At 42.5% G+C, this 20,836-nt stretch overlaps 4 protein-coding genes across 7 annotated transcripts; 2 read left to right on the top strand and 2 right to left on the bottom strand.

The window, feature by feature from the left end:
- Positions 796 to 4,170, bottom strand: LOC8069491 (F-box/LRR-repeat protein 14). The gene is made up of 2 exons (XM_002439230.2): positions 3,976 to 4,170; positions 796 to 2,616 (listed from the first exon to the last, which is right to left on the bottom strand). Exon 2 carries the CDS (start codon positions 2,552 to 2,554, stop codon positions 1,136 to 1,138), a length of 1,419 nt encoding a protein of 472 aa, XP_002439275.1. The 5' UTR covers positions 2,555 to 2,616; positions 3,976 to 4,170; the 3' UTR covers positions 796 to 1,135.
- LOC110430507 (thioredoxin F, chloroplastic-like) lies at positions 4,297 to 5,781 on the top strand. The gene is made up of 3 exons (XM_021448232.1): positions 4,297 to 4,810; positions 4,942 to 5,041; positions 5,281 to 5,781. Exons 1-3 carry the CDS (start codon positions 4,467 to 4,469, stop codon positions 5,413 to 5,415), a joined length of 579 nt encoding a protein of 192 aa, XP_021303907.1. The 5' UTR covers positions 4,297 to 4,466; the 3' UTR covers positions 5,416 to 5,781.
- Positions 8,358 to 10,652, top strand: LOC8075967. Its single transcript, XM_002440545.2, has 2 exons — positions 8,358 to 8,773; positions 10,310 to 10,652. Exons 1-2 carry the CDS (start codon positions 8,373 to 8,375, stop codon positions 10,398 to 10,400), a joined length of 492 nt encoding a protein of 163 aa, XP_002440590.2. The 5' UTR covers positions 8,358 to 8,372; the 3' UTR covers positions 10,401 to 10,652.
- LOC8075965 (coiled-coil domain-containing protein SCD2) lies at positions 11,935 to 18,760 on the bottom strand. 4 transcript variants are annotated; one of them, XM_021446765.1, is made up of 17 exons: positions 18,628 to 18,760; positions 18,305 to 18,489; positions 16,896 to 16,959; positions 16,600 to 16,641; positions 16,452 to 16,514; positions 16,224 to 16,273; positions 16,115 to 16,142; positions 15,860 to 15,937; positions 15,659 to 15,766; positions 15,513 to 15,573; positions 14,917 to 15,030; positions 14,255 to 14,373; positions 13,757 to 13,814; positions 13,366 to 13,404; positions 13,226 to 13,266; positions 12,508 to 12,634; positions 11,935 to 12,225 (listed from the first exon to the last, which is right to left on the bottom strand). In XM_021446765.1, the coding sequence occupies exons 1-17, from the start codon at positions 18,754 to 18,756 to the stop codon at positions 12,098 to 12,100; spliced, it is 1,434 nt and encodes a 477-aa protein (XP_021302440.1). In that variant the 5' UTR covers positions 18,757 to 18,760; the 3' UTR covers positions 11,935 to 12,097. The 4 variants fall into 4 exon arrangements, 3 of the variants coding, with proteins under 3 accessions (XP_021302440.1, XP_021302441.1, XP_002439273.2); XM_021446766.1 differs by having other exon boundaries at positions 16,452 to 16,508; XM_002439228.2 differs by lacking the exon at positions 11,935 to 12,225 and having other exon boundaries at positions 13,226 to 13,264.

The raw sequence follows: 20,836 nt of genomic DNA, 5'->3' as shown, positions 1-20,836 counted from the left end.
TGGAGAAAAATAATTCAGAGAAACTGATAATTCTCAGTTTCTCAAAAAATACATTAATCTGGCTGCTTACCAATTCCAATTGTCAAGCAGGGTGTCACCCTTTTCTCCTTCTTTCCAATACCCCTAATCAAATATGACAGTACTTTGCAAAGCGGCTATGATTAGAAATACTATAAGATAGCCCTAGTCTTGCAACTATATTCAGAAAATAGAAGGACTGTGTAGAATGCATAGTATTCCTTCTAATTGGTCAATGGCGAACTAGAATCCAGAGACGCCTGAATTATCAAAGGCAGAAAAAAATTATGCGAGACACCAATTCCAATTGTCGAGCAGGAGGGCTGTTCCCTTTTACCCTTCTTTTGAAAAATTCTTGTGTATATTTTCCAACTTTTTTATAATATAAAACTCACCTGTTGTTATTAAGGGTCGAATATCTGTGCGTTGCAGCATAGGCTAGCTGGTGTCTTATCCTAACAATTACGCTTCAAATATCTATAAAAGTTATGGCTAAAAATAATGTTCACTGATTTATTATAAAAGAAAAATATTGTTGGCTCATAGAAAAAATACAGCTCATAAGACAAGCGAACGGAGCCAACACCCAGCGAGAAAACAGCAAATATGCCTTCCAAACCATTTCAAAAGATGACATAGATTGAGCAATGGAAGGAAAACAAATATGAAGAAAATTGAAACAGAAGATATGAAGAACCATGGTAAAGATAACATAATTTAACTGCTGATACTTTGTACATGAAAAATAACTCTAAACTTGGTCGTAAAAGACAGCAGTCGACAAAACAGCAAATATGTCTTCCAGATCATTTTCAAAAACCAATGTTTCATGACATTCGTCTGAAAAGAGGGACTCCCACGATCTAGGCGATGTACTACAAGCAGAAGTAAACATAAGCTACAGTTGTCACTAAGTGGCAAGTATTATGAATTTATGAGGCCCAATAATGAGATAACTTCCAAACACCCAGATCTTGCGATTACACACTAACATTCTCGAACCACACACAGCAGAAAGGATCGACAAGGAAATGTGTAAAATTAAAATCCAGAAATCAACGGCAAGCAATCCTCGACCTAGGGCACAAAATGAGGGGCGCTTCATCCTTCCTGATGGTCACACTCTGCCAAGTCCGACCAAGCCTGGGTAATCTTCATTGTAGTGAACTGATGTTGCAGCCCCCTGCACAGCTTCTGGAGAGACCCGAGAACAGCCTTCAATAACCAGGGTCTCCAGCTTCCGTGCACGTGCTACCTCAGTCACTCCAGCATCAGAGAAACGATCACACTGCCGCAATGTGAGGTTAATCAGACATGGGCAATGCCCGAGGAGGCGCATCCCAGCATTAGTTACATTTATACAATCCATAAGTTCGAGTGATTCTAGGAATTGTGCAGATGAGACGGCCTTCATCCCCTCGTCATCAAAGATGTGAGCACCACTTAGCACAAGATTACGAATCGGACAAGACTGAATAAGCAAGACAAGGCCCTCCTGTGTGAATCCTATTTCTGGCCAGCATTCATCACATCCCCAAAATATGAGTTCAAAAGACTGAAGCTTACGGCACCTGAGGGCAAGAGCCTTAAGGCTGTCATCAGTCAATGATGTCCTGAAAACATGACCTTCATTGAACTGAGGTGTTAACCGAAGTGAGATGCTTGTAAGATTGCTGCAATTGTTGGAGAGCACAACTATGTCAGTGTCCTGTACACCAAGAACATAATAAAGGCACAACTTCTTTAATGCCTTGCACTTCCTCAGGAGACAACGAAGTCCTATTTCCTTCTCAGTTGAGACTCGCGCCAATGTCAAATCCACCAAACTCTCACAGATGAAATCATATCTATACTGACAGTGCTCCACACATGAAGGATCACGAGGATCAAATAGACTGGGGCAACTTTCGATCTCAAACTCAAACTTCTGGAGCTTCATCCATCCTGGACCGAACTTTAGTAGGTCAAACTGGCTGATATTCTCACAGCAATTCACTATAAGTTCTTTCAATGATCTAAACCTGCCAAGGTACTCCAGCCACATTGTGCCACCTACTCTGTTGCAGCCAATAAGGTGGAGAGAAGATAGATTCTTACAGCCAACAGCCACTTGGAGAAGACCAGACGAAGTTATTGCTGGTAATGTGTTCAACCTCAGAGACATCAGCTTCTTGAAGCACGCTAAAAGGCAAAGGCCTGAGTCATCAACATTCGTGCAGAAGCTTAAGGTGAGATCAGTCAATGAGGCGCAGCAAGATGAAAACACCCGGAGGCCATGTTTGTCCAACTGCATCCCATGGTTGGAAGTCCAACCAGAGTAATTGAATTCCACTTTGCACAAATTGGGGTACCGGGAGCACAGACGAATCAAGGCCACTGTCACAGGGAAAACGCCACAGCCAATGTACATCGAATTCCTCAGCTCTCCCTCAACGGCATATAGTCGCTTTGACACGAGAGAAAGAGATTTAAGATCACTTGGACTGGTAAGCCGCTTGACAATCTCTGCAAGCAGAACCTCTGGGAGATCATCCATTGAGCAATGCAGCTTGGCCAGTTTGGCAATCTCAAGGTGTTTTAGGTATTCAGAATGTGAGACTGAAATAAAGGAGATGGAGTTTAGTATGAAGGATTGAAGATAATCAAATCATGGCAATGAAATTAATCAAAGAAGTGAAAATGCATATGAAAATGTTTTGAAGCTATTAATAACATATTAAAAGCTCTTCTATCCATCCTAACATAGAGGCTACTACTGTCCATCCTAACATAGAGGCTACTACTGCCCATCCTAACATAGAGGCTACTAATTGAGTTAACTCAGCAACATCACATAGATATTAATTAGGAATAGATTATCGGTGCCGAATCATTTTCCAAATTCAACTTCATTTTTACCAGGATACTGATCAGATCATGCAAGTGGACAAGTGGTACTCCATATATTGAATTGCGAAACACATTGTGTGCACACAAATAGATGAACTTTTCTTTAGATAACATATATATGAAGCAATATAGATCAGATAAGAACTAAGCAGATCATATAGAGGAGCACATAATGATCAGATATGAAGCTAAGAAGGTCACACAGAAGAACTTTTGTGCCAAATTCTCCTACATCTCCTAGAAGCCATGAAGAAGAATAAATTAGGCAGCACACTAAAAGGTTCATATGCCTACCTGGCTACCTCGTCATGAATGAAAAAGATGAACTTGGGCATAGCCTGTTAACCTATTTATCGAGCCATAAATCGCAGAGCAAACATCAAGGAAGCGAGAAACACACCAAACTACACAAGACCCTAGTATGCACATTCCGCTCAAAAAGTTAAAACAAAGGAACTAGAAATTTTAGATAACAGACCACTTAGTCCAGCTTTTATTAAAAGCCGATATATGGCAGTTCAGAACTGGGGATACCAGCTGTTTACAGAATATGAGTTGAAAACAGTCACACCGATCTCGACCAACTCCAAAGACCACTAACAGCCATAAGCCCATAACATTCCTGGAAGAAATGACAGCGAACCACCACCTGTCCCTCCCTCTAAAACAGCACAAGCACCAAAGCAAGTTTAGACAAGAAAACAAATCATTGCCAGCAACTTCTCTGCCGTCCAAAAGGAACTACCGAACTAGAAATTGAATGGCTAACTAGACGAACAGGCAAGTCATCTCCATATTTGGGAAACGCCTACCCAATCGCATCAAAATCTGTCCCCGGAAACCTCAAACGGAATCTAACAAATCTATGAGGGCTGCCAAGCGACTCCTGTACGATCAGCCACAGACGAATCGAGCCTACTCCATCCATTACACCGCACAGCCCGGGGCCGGGGTTATATACTACAGTATAATACTAATTAACAAAAACAAGGGATTTCACAACGCCAGGGCACTAGTCCATTCCGAGATCATCAGAGCAAGGAGATGAGGAAGAATCCAGCGCCATACCACAAGTAAGAAGAGATCCCGCTAGGTCTCCTTTGGGGCGGGCGGAGACGGTTGTGCCGCTACGAAGCAGGCAGCGGCGGCGGCGGCGGCTGCGGCTGCGCCATGAGCAGGACGGACCGCGAGAAGAAGAAGAAGAAGAGCACAACAAAAACCCTCTCGCCTCGCGTCCCCGAATGGTGGGCTTAATTAGGCTTGTTTTGGGCCGACATGGGCCTGTCCGTTCGCTCTGTTTTTTTTTTTTTTTTGAAACTCCCCGAGCCAAAATTAGCAGGGAACGAAGGGGAATTAAGAACTGCGTGGCGTGTGTGTGATTGGCGCCACGCGGCTTATCTTGGGAAATCCCGGCGGCCAATCACAGCCGCACATTTGCTTGCCCCGCCCCTCCATCATCGCCATTCGCCAGCCAGTCAGTCCCTACTGTACCATCACTCCCTCAGCTAGCTCTCCGATCCGTCCACCACCACCAGCAGCGAGTACGGACAAGACCAATAATGGCGCTGCGCATACCCACCATCTCCTCGTCCCACGGGCTGGCCTCCTCGCCGGCGCCGACGTGCCGGCCGGCTGTCTTCTTGGCGGTTGGCAGCAGCAGCAGCTGGGCGGCGGGAGCCCAGCAGAAGAGGAGCCTGCTGCTGGCGACGACGACGACGACGGCCTCCGAGACGAGGGGAGCTGGAGTCCTCGCGCCGGTGAGGTCGAGCGGGATCGAGACGTCGACCTCGGTGGGAGCTGAGGCCGTCACCGGGCAGGTCACGGAGGTCAACAAGGACACCTTCTGGCCCATCGTCGAGGCCGCCGGCGACAAGGTCGTCGTCCTCGACATGTACACCGAATGGTGCGTACTGGATAATATTTTATTTTATACTACTACAAGATTATATGACACTGTAAATTGTAGAATCTGAGACTGTAAATTAAGTGCAAATTGTAGAATCTGAGACGACAGTAGTGTTCGATCATTTGCAGGTGCGGGCCTTGCAAAGTGATGGCTCCCAAGTTCCAGGAGATGTCTGAGAAGAACCTGGATGTTGTCTTCCTCAAGCTCGACTGCAACCAGGACAACAAGGTGATCATCAGTTAGCTAATATACCTACCTATGATATGATTACTTAGCTTGGACCCTTTGACATCTATGATGATCTATATCTATATCGATCTCTTCTCGTCTGTGTCTGTATTTTTCGTTCGTCAGTCATCGATCACGTACTGCTAGCTGTGGAATATGTATGGCATGAATAAATACTGAAAAGAAACCCCTGCTGGGGCGCTGTATTTGTGTGCCACTTGCTTTGTTGTTGGTTGCAGCCGCTTGCAAAGGAGCTGGGAATAAAGGTTGTGCCAACGTTCAAGATCCTCAAGGGTGGGAAGGTCGTCAAGGAGGTGACCGGCGCCAAGATCGAGGAGCTAGCGCATGCCATCGACACACTCAAGTCAGGCTGATCTCACAAGAACAAAGCAAAATGGCCTCAGCTAGCTAGCTCATCAAAGCAAGATCGATCCATCCATACATGTGGGCGAATGAACTAGCTAGCTAGCGCGTACTTGATGTGGTACTAGTGTAGTGTAGCCACCACACACGTACTGCACATCCCTTTTGTGGGAGTAGATACATGCATGCAGAAACACATCAAGCTATTCTAGTTCTTCTGCTTATGATTTATCGATCGCGATCGGTCATCAGGACCGGCAAATACACAATTATTCATTGTTATATTGGATGGAGTGCTATGCTAGCTCGTTGTAAATAACCATCATCAGGTTATCATCTTCTCTCTCTTGTCTAGCTGCTTCAGAGAGTTCAGAGCATTTGGCTTTCTGATCCTTGGAGGAAAGTTGGTGTGTGTGTGTGTGTGGTGCATCTGATTATTGATTATCGATACGTTGTTCCTCTGTTATGCGATGTCAGGTTCTAATGGAATCTAGAAATCATTTATCCTGAAAATGCGTATGACGCGACTCTTGGGAACTGCAAGTATGCATACTGTGCATATAATATGATTTCATTCATCCAAGAACAAGTGTAGTAACTTGTAGTCAGATTCCCTTCTACATTACGGCATGCCATCCATTACGGTTGGTGCAGCAGTGATAATCCCCCAAAACTTAAATTCAGACAGCCTTTTCATATTACCAACATTTGGTTTCCCTTCTACATGGCAAACCCTCATAATGCACTGGAGCTTGGCCTCAGATTCCATTATCAAAATCACAAAAACAAGTTATTCCAGAGGCATATTCCTGCACCGATCTCGAAAAATCACTATCATCCCACGATGCTCCACGCAGCAAAAGCACTGTAGAGGTTTTGAACTTTTTGATGCTCCACGTAGGAAAACACGTACGTAGCGTGCAGGAAGGAGCACCAAAGCTTTTAATAAAAGAACCAATACACCACCGCACCAAGGCAACATAGGTCCTTTTTTTTTTGCTTTACAAGCTGTCAGTGCACAAGCATCGCCTTCGTCCTATCAGGTGGGTCTCAGAAAATATTGACATCACAAAAAAAAAGCTAATAAATTTGGGATTCGGCAACCACTTTGGGGCATCAGTGGTTGCATCGACCGTGGAGAAAACAGGCCTCCTGATTAAAAAAAAAGGTGGACTCCTGTTGGAGTTTAGAGCCTATTCACTTATCTGAAAAGCCATGTAAAATACTATTCATTGATTTTTTTTTTCTGAGAGAAAAATACTATTGAATGCTTAGCAGATTCGGCAAATAAAATTTAAACCAAAAGACTAGCATGATATATGAGAGTTGCCTACACCTACTCATCATCAACTTTCAATGTGGGCTAAACCTAACAAATGCAAAAAAAAACAAGCATCAAGTATTGCAATGGCAAACCTCGATACTTAGAGAATAGGCTACAAGCTTGTGAATATTCTTTAACTAATATTCTAGGAATATTCGTTGAGGCGTCGATGAAAAAAAAAACAACTTTGTGGCTATTCTAAGAGTCTTTCTGTTCAGATGTGAAAAGTTATTGCGAGCTTTGAGATGTGAAAAATCTACTATTAAGTTATGTGTTGTAAAAAGGTTATAAGTTGTTTGGTTAAAACAACTACAAAACTTACCCCCTCCATTTGTCTCACTTGAAACAAGCATATCTTTATTTGCACCTATTTGGAAAAAAAAAGAAAGTTGGAAGTCAAAACAAGGGCCCAAGTAAAAGCAACTGCTTCCAAAAAGATAGTTTATGGTTTTAACCGTTTGGTTAGCATTCTACTTTTTTGCAGCACCACAGCTAAACCAATCACGACCTAACACCATTATATTCTTCCAAATATACAATATTTCAATTAATCTAGTACAAAATCTAAATGGAAACACTTGTTGAAAGAATTTTTTTGTGTTTTTTTAGACAAAAGAAGGTTTACTTAAAATAAAGTTACGTTCACGTAACATGGCGATATAAAAAGAAATAAGAAAATAAAGAGAGAATAATGAGATTGGTAATGCTCTTTGGATCATGGAATCTTAGACTCTCCTCTCTCGCCTCCATCTCATTATTTCGCTTAATTACAATCAGTTATTATACTTGTTGTAATGCATCGAGGCCCTTATTTTTGGGACTTAGTGATTGATGAGCACGTAGGTAACTTTGTTTTGCAGTGATAACGGTAAAGAGTTAGGCCTTGTTTAGTTCATCCCAAAATTCAAAAACTTTTCAAGATTCCTGTCACATCAAATCTTGTGGCACATGCATGAAGCACTAAATATAGACGAAAATAAAAATTAATTGCAGAATTTGTCTGTAATTTACTAGACGAATCTTTTGGGCCTAGTAAATCTATAGTTGGACAATAATTATCAAATATAAATAAAAGTACTACAATATCAAAATCTAAAAAAAAATTCACATCTAAACAAGGCCTTAGTCACATCGAGATCACTTGGCATTGCAAGGTTTTGTGAAGGCTAAATACATCATAGTGTTTCTTAAGTGCAATTAGGTGATGAGCGCTTTGATGCACACATGACTTGTAGCAAAATTGATGAAGAACGACCGTTATGATATATCATCGATCTTAAAGAAATTGAATTGGACAAGGTCAAACTTCAAATGGAGCTTGAATTCAAGTTTTAAGCTCATAGGATCAGTTGATGAAAGGCACCTCCGGAGACGCTATTCTATACTCTAAAATCATGGATCTGATTCTTAACCGAAAGAAACATGGATTTAGTAGGAAATTGTAAAAAGACCGTTCTCGTGTGTTCTCTGAAAAATTATTATTTTTTTAGAATTATACATTACAACATAGACACTTATAACATATGCACACCCACTCTTATAAATACACATATGTAAACTTTATCTTTATAAGTACACCGAGTCGGTAGATCACGAGATTAATCTCGTGCAAAGCACAGAAAGAAAAAAAAAAGGAAAAGGATCATGGCCCATCAGACATATCGTCCATTCGTCCGGGCCGAGCTTTACCTTGTTACCCGCCGGTCCAGCCCAATAATCGAGAAGCCCACGAAACCACCACAATACAGGGCGATCTGGGCCGTCGGTCCGTCAGATCACGAGCCATCCATTCCACCACCGCCGAGAGGGGACGGGGGAGAAATGAGCGCGGCGGCGGGCGGGCTGCGGCGGCTGCTGGCGGCGGCGGCGACGGCGGGGGCAGCGGAGGTGCGTGCGTCCATCTTCGGCCACGCGCTGAACCCGACGGGGAAGCGCGCGGCGACGAAGCTCCTCCGGAAGAAGATGGTCGGCGACCAGGTGGCGCAGTGGTACCCCTACGACATCAAGCGCGACGACCCGCTCGTCATGGCGCGCGAGGAGAAGGAGTAAGTACTCACGTCCTCCTCCTCCTCCTCCTCCTCCTCCTCCTCCTCCTCCCTTCTCCTTGGCCCCCGCTGTGGGGGCCTGTAGTGATTCGTTGCTTTGCTACGCGATCCCTGTGCCGTGGGTTGCTCGTGCTCGATGCGTGTTCGTTGATATGCCTCCGAACCAGTGTGTCATCTCTTTGACGCCTGAGGATGCATTTGTTGGCTTGAACTACCAACGCAAATTGATAGGCTTACAGACTTATGTACTAAAAGTTAGTTCTTGGTTGCTGCAACCAGGATGCCATAGTGCCATTCCGGCATGATGTTTCTAGGCATGGGAATACCCTTCGATGGATATTTTCAGTGGAGGTCTAGAGCAATTAGTATCTCTAGCACCTCTGGTGGCTGTCCAGTTCATTTTCATCAATCTTTGGTGGTTGTTGATGTTCAGCTGACATGATGTTGTGTTATTGTGAAGCAGATGAACGCCCTCAATAGCATGGCTGTTCATATTAAATTCTGATAGTAAACAGGTTAGGGTGAATTTTGTTGTACTTTAGGGAGCTAGTGATGCTGGATGATAAGTTGGCAGCAGCAAGCTGGGAAGCAGCTTCTGCTGATTGTGTTGTGGCACAAATGCATTTGTTTTTGTCAGAGTGTTTGTCGGGAAATTATCAAGTAAAGTACAGAACTATGTCACTACTTTGGCTTCTCCAAGTAACTGGTGCTCTGATATCTGGATTTTGTGTCATCATAGGATATGTTGGCTTATTTTTGTCCCAAGAATGCATCTATTGTTTGATAAGGGTCCTCTCACCCAATTTAATGTGTGTTGAGAAATGCAAGATATATACTACAGATGACATGTCAGAATACCTGTAATGAGATGATTGTAATACAGTAAATCTGATGATTCAATCTTCGACCATGTTGAACTTAGTCCTCTTTCATTTTATTGCAAGGTTCATGCACATGGGCATATTTCCACATAGTATCTAGGAATGGAAAACTGGTTGGTACATTTTTACCAATTTAGGAAACCACATTGCACAGACCCATCTATATATCTTTTTGTAATTTTTCTGTGGTAATGCTGACAGTTGAAGACTGCTTATCACCCTTGTAAGACAGTAAAGGTCTTGCAGGTTCCACTGGCATAGGAGTTCAATACTGCTTATCAAACCTTAGTTCTAACGCGAGGACTAAAATGGAGTTTGTGATGTTTTGTTTATGTATAGTTACATGTCTAGTAGACTTTTAGTGTTCAGCCTTGGAAGATGGTAAAAATATTGCAGATTTGACAATGAGATGCAAAAAATGGAGCATGCTAGCTGAAAAATACTAAGAAAAGCATATACTAGATACTAGTGTTTCCCATTCTGAACTGCAGCATTGAACATAGCCTGTTGTTTTTTGTTCTTTCTGCACCCACATTATCACAAGTCAAGAAACATAGACAAAATGCATAAGTTACAGAGTACTCTGTGTTTTTTTTATAGTACTTTCTCATTGCTATGAGCATTTATCTTACTGGGACATGTCTACTTTCCACAGGCGTTTGGCTAAGCTGGAAATGCTGAAGCGCCGTGGCAAGGGCCCGCCAAAGAAGGGACAGGGAAGGCGTGCTGTCAAGCGAAGCAAATAGTCGTGCTACCAATGCTCAGCTCTGTTTCTGGCGTTTGCCTTGTTTGAATGCTGTAACGTAATGATTTGTTGGGTGACGATAAATGAAGAAACCCACGTTTGCTCGATCAAGTTTTTTAGCTTACAACTGTTTTTGCAATGGAACCGTCTTCCATGTTGGAAGAATGATGTGCTTTCCAATAGAGTTTATGATCTTGACACCTGAGTGGCAGTTAGCCAGTTACAGTGTTTTAGTAAAAATTTTCAGGATGAATTGCAGCTTGTTGACTTGACCTTATCAGCTGAATCCATTTAGCAGTATTTTTCTATAAGAACAAATCAGCAAACAATACTTTCTGCTGGCTTATTAACCAAACAAATCAGCAGTTGTCTTTCCATCAAGATTAGGATAACAAAAAAAAAAGATATCCAAATTTGAATTAAAGATGATCAAAAGACTAATCTTGGCAGTCCAAGCACAGTATTGTACAACATGGATGACACGAATCAACCGAAGTCAAATTGGAGCAAGCATGTCAAACACCGTCGGAGCATGCATTATCGTGGCGTGGCGTCTAGAACTCGCTGCGCGCTGCGTCGATGCAACTGCCGCCATCGAACACGCCGGGGGCGGCGCCATTGCCACCGCCACCCCGGTCGCGCCTGTGACGCACCGGGAAGCTGAGCTCGCACGCGAAGTCGCTCTCCGCGCCGTCCTGCGCGGCGCGCACGGCGACCTTGACGCTGACCCACCCGTCGGCGCGCTCCCGAGCGAGCGCCGCGGCCACGGCGCGCGCGCGGGGGCCGGGCGGCACGCGCTGCACGCCGGCCCACGCCACCGGCAGCGCGTCGCCTCCACCGCTGCGCTGCGTGAACCCCGGCAGCGCCGCGGCGGCGCCGAGCTCCTGCCCTGCGTAGAACGGCGCGGCCCTGACCCCCGTGTACCGGCGCGCGTGCAGGCTCGGCGGGCCGTCGAACCGCAGCACGGCGGAGAGGTTGTACGCGACGGCCGAGGCCGCGGCGTCGAAGGCCAGGGCGCGGAGCTCGCCGGACGCGACGTAGGGGACGACGTGGTGCGGACGGAGGAGCAGCCGCGGGATGAGGGACGGCACGAGGACGAGCACCGCCAGGAACACGACCAGAGGCGCCAGGCAGGCCGCGGCCGCGGCTGCCACTGCTGCCGCGCACTGCCGTCGCCGCTGGCTCGCCGCCGCCGACGGCGTCTCGGTGGACATGGTGGCTTGCAGGATGGGGGAGTGCAGCTGCAGCCTGCAGGATCGTCAGTGTGTGATACAAGGCTCCTCCGATCATTGCTACGCTTAATAACCCTGGAAGCTGCTTTGGTACGCTTTTTGCTCCTAAAAAGAATAGAGCACCACCATTGTTGCAAAAAGGAAAAAGGAAATCAAGCAATGCATAATATATTTTTTTTGTTGAAGTAGAGTTACCTGATGGAGAGCAAAGCATCACGATGGCTCCATGATTAACCCCTTTTGCTTTCACAGATAAATTAGCATGTAGCAGAATGCAGAAAATAGATAACTCAAAAGAAAGGATTACCGGATATATGTATATATATTTTATCAAAGTTCAATATGTTACAAAGCAAAGGGACATTAACAACACGAAAAGAATATCAGGAGGGCTCTAGGGCCTCTGACGGCACAAAATCGGCAATAGAGCCTCGCTCCATGTTTATGCATTTGCTAAATTTGTTTCCTAAGCTTCAGATCCAGTTGGACTCCCGTGGTTGCTTAAATCATCATCCAGAGCTTGAGCTTTCCTCGTCGCATCCCACAGATGAGACTCGATTCCCAGCTTCTTCAGCTCGTGGAGTCCTCTCTCAACTTTTTACATGTTTGCAAAGAAAAAAAAAGGACAATCAATAATGGTCTCATTGACCTCAAATTTGAATTTCAGCTTGCCGAGTCCTCTATGGTTTTAATACATGATTGTGGGAAAACCAATCATAATGAATTCATCGTGACTTCAAAATTTTGAATTTAGCAAGGCATCGGGTGGAGAGAACATGCATTAAACTAAAATAGTAGATCCAACTGAGCACTCAAAAAGAGAAAGATCATGGTATTATTCAGGTTTCACTATTGAAATGATTGAATATAATCTACCTTCTATTACGTCACTCGTAGTAACTGGGTGATTGATTTGTTCTATCCAAAACTGTAGCCGCTCATCAGCTATATCTTCTTCTATGTTGTGATTTTTGGCCCTCCTCCAGAAATAGGTCAACCATGCCTGTAGTGTATCTTGGAAGTCAAAATAAGAGGACACTGAATAAAAAGCTTACCAGATAACGAAAAGCAAAGCCATGAAGTGTTTTCACATAATATTTATTTTACATTTCTCTTTACTAACTTAATCAAGTTTTTTAAGCACATAATGGACACTAACATGAAATTAAAAGTTTTTTGTGATTATATATTAACTTCCAATGATGCTGTAATTTTATTAGAGTCAAATGCACTAACAATCCTTAAACTTGTACCATGGTGTCATTCATCTCCCTAAACTCTTAATATTGCAGATCAGAGTCTGTGCCACTCAAGGTCCAAACCCCACTATATCAGCATGTGATTAGAGAGACATCTCTCTTGTACAAGGAGAGAGACATCTCTCTTAGCAAAGAGTACCACATAAACAAACACATGCTGATTTGGACCTAGAGTGACAATGTATCTAAGAGTTTAGTGATCTAGACGACACCATAGAACAAGTTTATGGTTTGTTAGTGTATTTCATTCTATATTATTTAACAATGAAACAAAAAAGAATATTAATGGTGGCCAGTGTGAAGTAAATTTTGAGTAACATAACATAGTCTGTTACCTGCTTGAAGCGTACATCCTCTCGCTCATCCGCACTTAACTCTAGGACAAGGAAATATGTCAGACACACAATTAGGAAAGTGAATTGATATGGTGTTCTTCAAAGGTCATGGATACAAAAGTACTGACAGAACAGCCAACCTAATGACTCAGAAGGGCTCCTACCCTCAGAAGCTTGGCCTGTAATGGAAGCTCAATCCATATCAAAAGGTAAAAACTATTCATCCAGTAACATTACTCCATACGATAACACTTTTTACAAGTGAATTATGCATTATTTCTCAGAAGCGGCTCAACATTGTGCAAGTTAAGCTACATGCCACAAATGCAAATATTATCATCTCATTGAGTCTCAGAAATTAAGCTTCTCGTTATAGTGAACAAAAGAAACCAAGATCATTACTTCTGTGGGTTTATCTTCGTTAACGAAAAGGACCAATTATGGCTATCTATTGGTGGTCCAGGGAAATATTGTACATAAAATATTAGTAAGATGAAAGAATAAGAACTGAGTACATTTTGCAAAAGCCACCTGAGAGAGGTTTGATATGTCGATTTTCGGCCAAAGTAAGCATGATTGCATCCTCTACCTTCAAAGGAAATATGAATTTATTATTACTAAACTATGAACAAAAGCAGAAGTATAGTAATGTCATTTTCTGAGAATATGCAAAAGCTAACTAAATCTCATATATGTTGCATTTTCTATATACTTTACAGAGATGGACCAGTCACTCTAGTAGCAGTAGGATTCTGAATTTGGATAATCCACTTTTCCATATCACCTGATGTGGCACAACAAAATCCAAAATATTCTGAACAATTTAACTAGAATGGAACTGTATGAGAGGTGGCAGGCAATAGGTTTCACATTCTAGGAAATCATGTACAGAAATTAATACACGCAAAACGAAATTTATACAGTGAGAATCATGTCTCTGTTAAATTGATCATGCTGACGTGCAGACATGCAGTTGAAACTTTGAGGTAGCATATAGGTCCATACACACAATTCAAGTTTGAGAAAAACCTTGAGTGAAGCCAATTCACGTAATCCTTTCTCAACTGAAAGCATGGTCTCAACATTGCCATCACTAGATATGTCATTTACATCAGACATTTTGCTTCTGCTCTCCATGTCAGCATTATCTGTCACCACATGAACTATGAGAAAAGAACAGGGCTATGTGACTGAGGTCGTGCATGAAATCTGATACACTTAGTCATCCTTTCATCTTCTGAGACTATTCTAAAAGCAGTAAAACTACTAACATCAGCCGTTCAGATGAGACTTTTTTAGTACACATAGCAAAAAGGCTCCTTTACACTGCACGGTACAAACATAAAGTGCAAATAAATCCTATTTTGCAGCCAGAAGATGAGAATAGAGTCTCAAATCTGAGCAACTCAATTGACGTTGTTTCCAAATTTCTAGCATGTAGAAATTGACCATGTTGTTTCATTTAGTCACAATCAAATCACTCTATAAAAAAAGAATACTACTGAAGGTTTTTCAATTATTACTTGTCAAATTGTGTCATGACGTGTGGGGAATCTGGGTCTCATCTCCATGTTTAGACAATAGAGATAATGAAGTACTTGCATAGTAAGTGGAACATATTCTTCTCATATCAACAGCTTCATAGAAGTAAAATATCAAAACAAGAAGAATTAAAGATAGCTTTTGATCACCTGATAAAGTTCCATCTCTTGCCTTTTGCCCAATTGATAGGACTGCTTCAAGTGCACGCGGTGCAAATGAGGACCAGTATTCTTTTTTGTCTTCAGCAATATCAGAATGTATCCCTAAGGAGGGAAACTCACCATTAGCCAAAACCAGACACTATATAACAATTTATATATTAAAAAAATTGTCTGCTTGCTCATTGATGAGACACATTTTTTTCATGGAACATATAAAATTGGAAATTGACATTGATCTTCTTTTTAGGGGAAATATTGAGTGAATTTATTATGAAAAAGAACAAGAGAGATTACAAGTTCAAACTTTATGAGTGACCAGACAGCACTAGTGTTTAAATGGAAATTAAGTGAAACAGTAGCAAAAAATGTGTGGTGTGAACACGAAAGGACAAACAGGGTTAGATAATTATGCATCCTAGTCCATGGTCCTAAGGTTGAGCTAGCAGTTACAAATTACAATGGCTGCTAGTTGCTGTTTCAATATGTTAATTCAAGAACACACAATATTTGAAACATTATTTTGGCAACTGGGAATACTCCCTCATCGTAAAGGAGTATAAACAGTGCAAAAGTGATCTTGGTACCAAGTTTAGAACATAATGTCCAGTAGCGGGCCAGCCAACACCTCTTTAGCACCACCTCCTCCTGATTAAGGAATTTAATGAACAATTACATTGATAAGCCACAGACAAAAGTGCTCATATTGTGATTATGTAACCAACGTACACACCAGCTCTTCCTGTGACAGGATCATTCTGTTGGCTGTGGCCTGAAGAGATCTCAGTTCTGATCTAGCACTTTTCATCCTCCGAGGTACAGACGTAACATTGCTAGTAACCTATCACAAATTGTAAATAAAGTTTTGCAAAAGATGACTCTGGAAAATTCGTTCAGCAATGGATAACCAGATTGAAGGAAAAGTCCAATACACCTTTGCTTCTGACTTAAGGGTTGCAATCTCATTACAGCTTGCACTGCTGGACCTTCGCGAAGCAATTCGCATAGCAATCTAAGAGCAAAATAGGCATCAAGCTCGAACAAAACTAGTATGCAAAAATTGATCACAAATAAGTGAATAACTATAGTGCACACTGTAATAATCAAAAGTGACTCAAACAAAAGCAAACCTCTCTCTCTAGTGTTCCCTCAAAACTTTTAGCAGGAGAAGCTTTCTATGGAAACATACCTTTCTTTGTTCTAGTGCTGCGTCTTTCCTGAGAGCCAAATTGAAAATATGGTTTAAAATACAAAGCAGGCAACAGCAATAAGTAGCATATTTTTAGTAACTGACATACCTGCTAATCAAAATTGGCTCTGTTTCTACTGCGTCGCCAATATCAGAATCCTGAAGTTCAGAAATAAATATAGTAAATGCAAAACATGATAATTTTCGCATAAATCCAAACAAAATCATACTAGCATACATCCAGTCATTAAGTTAAAAACTAAAAAATAGGACAGTATGATTCAATCAAGTAATATCAGAAGCAAAGATTTAGTCAGCATTTTATCACAGAAAAGACCTCTCTCTCCATGTGCATGGATTTGGCATCTCCGTCATCAGACCTTTCTTCTGCAAGCTGAAGCTGGGAAGAAGCAGGTAAGATAAAAACAAGGTTGATTGCTTCCAATATGTTAAACTATGAAAGAAAATAGAATCATGTATCTCACTTTGTCATACATGCTTTCACTTTCCACTTGAAGTGTGTTAATCTGCAAAGCATGGACATAAGAAATGAAGAACCACAGTGGCAGTGCAGATTAAGAGAAAAAAAAAACTAATTAGGTAAATGACTGACAGATGTGTTGACAGTATCCATAACATTGGTTAGACAAGAATTGTAGCATGGAGGAGAGATGACTCATATTGAAGGTTAACCCCGCAAGCAGTAAATAGAATGTTACAGAGATCGTAGCACTAATAATTTAAGATTCTGTATAAAACTTGAATTCATGAAAGAAATTACCTCATCATTAGGAGAAGGTGATGTACGGCGACCTCTCAATGAGCTTCCAAGATCAACTGATCTCCTAAGAATGATGTAGCCTATATTACTTACCAAGTGATCATTGAGAACCAAGAATGCAAAGACAGCATGTATCAAAAGGTTCTTTTAAATAAAAAAAACAAATACTTACATAACTAACACTGACAGATCATAGATAGAATAATTCTGAAAGGAACGCCAAAAAAGTAACCATGACTAAATTTTCTAAAAAACGTTTTTAGTCAAGTGCAATTCAATCGATGAGTGTTATTGAAAAGGTTTGTACAAGTCTTCTTAGATTCCTTTCATTATTAGAGAGAAAAAAAAGTTGCAAACGTTTGATTGCTAATCATTCCAGACAAATGCTGTCTCAGAAAACCCCAGTTTTGGACTTTATGCTATCCAATAATAACATATCCTATTTACAATTGCTCAAATGATTAGTTCATATTAAACGTGTTGGTGCATTTGAATCCACTTCATTGCCTTATGGACCTTTTGGTAAGTTTCAGAAGCAAGCAACGCCATATCAGCAGAATCATGATTTGTGACTTCTGTCGCAATGCTCATGGTAATAAGGCACCAACATCTCAAATTCAGCATCAAGTTACTCCACTATTAAAGTTGCATTGTCACTAATAACTTGAAGAATTAACACAGTTCTATTGCTTTGATATTTATTTAGCACAGTTCCTGCGTCTGGGAAACTTCAACACGATGAATAGATAGTGTGTTATGTATGGCAGGACCTAAAGCAGGCACAACAAGAAGCCTATCACGGCCTGAAATATCGGCTTCAGTTATCTTCAGTACTTTAGGTGATTAGATTGCTTTGAATTTGGATTAGGCAATCCAGGTATATAGGTTTATTAGTTTAGCAAAACTAATAGGTGTTTCGGAAGGAGAACAGTTGATGTTATATAAACCAAAGTGATGTGTTCCTAGTCCTCAAAGCCAGCAATGAGAAAAAAAAATCCTCCTATCTTCCTGTCTACCTCTCTCCCGAGTCCACCACAGCTCCAGTGAGGTGACGGTGAACAGACTCAGCTGACTGTGGGTCGCCACTATCAACTCTGCAGTCTTTTTGATCCACAACCACCATGCCACAACATCGTGCTTGGAAGATAAGTCATAGCCTCAAAGCAAACTAGCAACCAAAAAGCACGGGAAAACTAATCATCTGCCTCCAGCAGAGACATGGAATCAAGATATCATAGCATGACAGACTAAATCGAGACAGCAGAACTTTTGGATAATTGGAAAAACTCCAGACAGGCCCACAATGAAGATGCTCGCAAAATGTATTAACGTATTGCACCACGAAATCTGTCTTGTGTCATTCATGGGGGGGCACAATAACTAATACTTGAGAGCAGGACAGTCCTTACCTCTGTTCCCTTCGGTTCGGCATGGGCGACTCTGAACCAGCACCGGCCCCCGCACCAGCCCCCGCACCGCTGGTCGCCGGCCGCTTGATCGACGGGATCATGGGGACCGACTTCCCAGCCGTGTAGCGGTTGGTCAGCGACGGCGGCCGGCCCACCTGCGTCTGATCCGCAAGGTAACGGCCTATCTAAAATGCACAGAATTGCACGCCACCACTTAGCGGATCGCACACACAGGTCGTATTGAGAATCGAGAAGCATCGCAGAGTATGCACTACAAAATCACATGCAAGAGCCAAATGCCACCGCATGGACACGATGGTTACCGAGGGGGAAGGGGATCGGGTGGAGGTGCGGCGCGGGGTGTTGGAGAGCTCGATGGGGGGACCAGAAAGCTCGTAGCCGTCGTCGTCGTCGTCGCTCCCGCTGCCGCCGTCCCCGCCGGCGCCGCCCATGACCCGCGCGAGGCGCTGCGCGGCGGCGCGCGCGTTCTGCGCGCGGGCACCGGCGCCGGCGCCGGTGCCGACCCCCGCGCGGCGGCCCGCGGTGGAGGCCGTCCCGGCGCCGCCAAGGGACCCGGCCCGCGCGTGGCGGTGGACTGGGGACAGCTCCTTCGGGGATCCACCGGGCGACGTCTGCGCGCTGCCGCCGCCGGCCTGGTGGTGATGCGACGCGGTCTGCGCGTACAGGCCCCGCCGCGACGCGTACCCCAGCCCGCCGCCGCCCGGGCTCGCCGGCCGCGACAAGCGATCCATGGGGGTGGGAGGTGATTCGTCGGTGGATGGATTCGGTGGGGGAGGACGGAGGAAGGGGAGAGATGAGCGGGCGCGCGGTTCGCTGGTTCGTCCGCTCCGAAGGCGGGGGAGGGGCGAGAGGCGAGGCGGGGGGTGTAACGGTCTCGTCTCTCGAGACTCGAAATGGTTGCGGTCAGGGGGACCGAGGATCTTCTGCGGCGTCTGTGCGCCTGCGGCCACTTTCCGGGTGCATTTCCAACCTTTTCCTCTCTTTTTTTTTTTGAGGAAAGCTATTTGGCGCACTTTATTAATCTCCAAACAAAATTACATCATTTATCAAATCTTCTAGAATAAAGCTAGAGGGTTCATCGACCCAATTACATGATAATTTCGATGCCATTGCTTCTCTAGGTTTTTTACCTTCTCTCTCTCTCGCGCTCGTTTGGGAATACACTTTCCTGGTTTGAGTAGAGGGGGAGTCTATAGTGTTTTTATGTAATCTTGCGTAATATATGTTCATAAGTGGATTGGTAGAATAATGTCTTGGTAAGACATGAGTCATTGGTCCGATAAAATACTTTTATATTGAATTTATTCATTTCTTCTTTTTTTTTTTTTGAAAACGTCTCCAATTTTTTTTGCAGTTTTATGACATAGTTTAGTGCGAGATTCTCATATTTTTTGTTTGAACACTAAACGAAGCATAGAGTTATTGCAAAAAGAAAAGAAAAAGAAATGGACTCTTTTCTCATGTTATAGCAATCAAATCAATACATATACCGAACTAATTAGATGCCGCTTGTAGATGTTTTTGACTTTTTAATATTTAGACATAGTATATATCTAAATGCATAATAAAAGCTAAGTATCTAGAAAAGTCAAAACCTTTATACTTTCGAATGGATAGGGTAACATTTTTGTATCTCTGCCTTAGTAGAATTTAGTAAGAAGAAACTCGATCACGGATGAAAATCGTGGCGACCTGAGGCATGGACTATCGCAAGCAGATGGCGCAAATACTTTGTCTAAGGCTCTGTTTTGGATCAAGAAGATACTCCTTGGATCCAAACAAGTCTAGCTAATAGTTTGGCCCTGTTCGGATGAAAGTGTTTTTAAAGTATTGGAGAAATACCATGCTTTTACAAAATACTTTGTTTTTTTGAAAGGTAACAGGTGTTTGGATGCAACAAATCTTGTAATCTCTAAAACCATAGTTTTGTCACAATTGTAGTCTTTTTGAAGTTTTATAAACTCCACTCATGACCTGTTTTTTCTAATCACGGTTTTATCTCTTTGGCTTATAAAACCACTGTTTTGTGATATTACAGTTTTTCAAAAACCACATCATCCAAACAGGCCCTTAGCTAATTATTAGTTGAATACCAAACTAAAAACTATTTCACTAGTTGAACAAAGCTAGCTAATAGCACCTAATATTAGTTGTGGCATATTAGCTAGCTAACTATTAGCCGCTAATGGATCCAAATAGGACCCAAGTAAAATCAGTCTAACTTTTATTAAGTCTATAAGAAATATATTAATAGATGTTTATATATTTTTTTTTATAACTTTAGTCAAAACTAAATAAGTTTAATTTAGGACAAAGCTAAAAACAACTTACCATCAAACTCAAGGATTTTGCTCCGAGGAAGAGGCAGGAGGTTAGCCTCTTTCATCTTAAAACCAGGGGAATGTACAGGGAAAATCACTGAGTTTTTGACAATCTTGTTTTTCCACATTTAACAGTCTTGGGGTAAATGTATATATCCACCGTGACAAAAACTAAGACCAGACTCAACAT

This window comes from Sorghum bicolor, chromosome 9 (genome assembly GCF_000003195.3).
Source record: "Sorghum bicolor cultivar BTx623 chromosome 9, Sorghum_bicolor_NCBIv3, whole genome shotgun sequence".
Classification (NCBI taxonomy): domain Eukaryota; kingdom Viridiplantae; phylum Streptophyta; class Magnoliopsida; order Poales; family Poaceae; genus Sorghum; species Sorghum bicolor.
This window is presented reverse-complemented; position numbering and strand designations above follow the sequence as displayed.

Coding starts and splice junctions, on each gene's coding strand:
- LOC8075965 (XM_021446765.1), bottom strand. CDS start 18,756: ATGGGCGGCGCCGGCGGGGACGGCGGCAGCGGGAGCGACGACGACGAC. Junction 18,490..18,627: donor CCCGATCCCCTTCCCCCTCG/GTAACCATCGTG, acceptor TGTGCATTTTAG/ATAGGCCGTTACCTTGCGGA. Junction 15,031..15,512: donor GACATTATGTTCTAAACTTG/GTACCAAGATCA, acceptor TTCCCTCCTTAG/GGATACATTCTGATATTGCT.
- LOC8075967 (XM_002440545.2), top strand. CDS start 8,373: ATGGCCCATCAGACATATCGTCCATTCGTCCGGGCCGAGCTTTACCTT. Junction 8,774..10,309: donor ATGGCGCGCGAGGAGAAGGA/GTAAGTACTCAC, acceptor TACTTTCCACAG/GCGTTTGGCTAAGCTGGAAA.
- LOC8069491 (XM_002439230.2), bottom strand. CDS start 2,554: ATGGATGATCTCCCAGAGGTTCTGCTTGCAGAGATTGTCAAGCGGCTT.
- LOC110430507 (XM_021448232.1), top strand. CDS start 4,467: ATGGCGCTGCGCATACCCACCATCTCCTCGTCCCACGGGCTGGCCTCC. Junction 4,811..4,941: donor CTCGACATGTACACCGAATG/GTGCGTACTGGA, acceptor GATCATTTGCAG/GTGCGGGCCTTGCAAAGTGA. Junction 5,042..5,280: donor ACTGCAACCAGGACAACAAG/GTGATCATCAGT, acceptor TGTTGGTTGCAG/CCGCTTGCAAAGGAGCTGGG.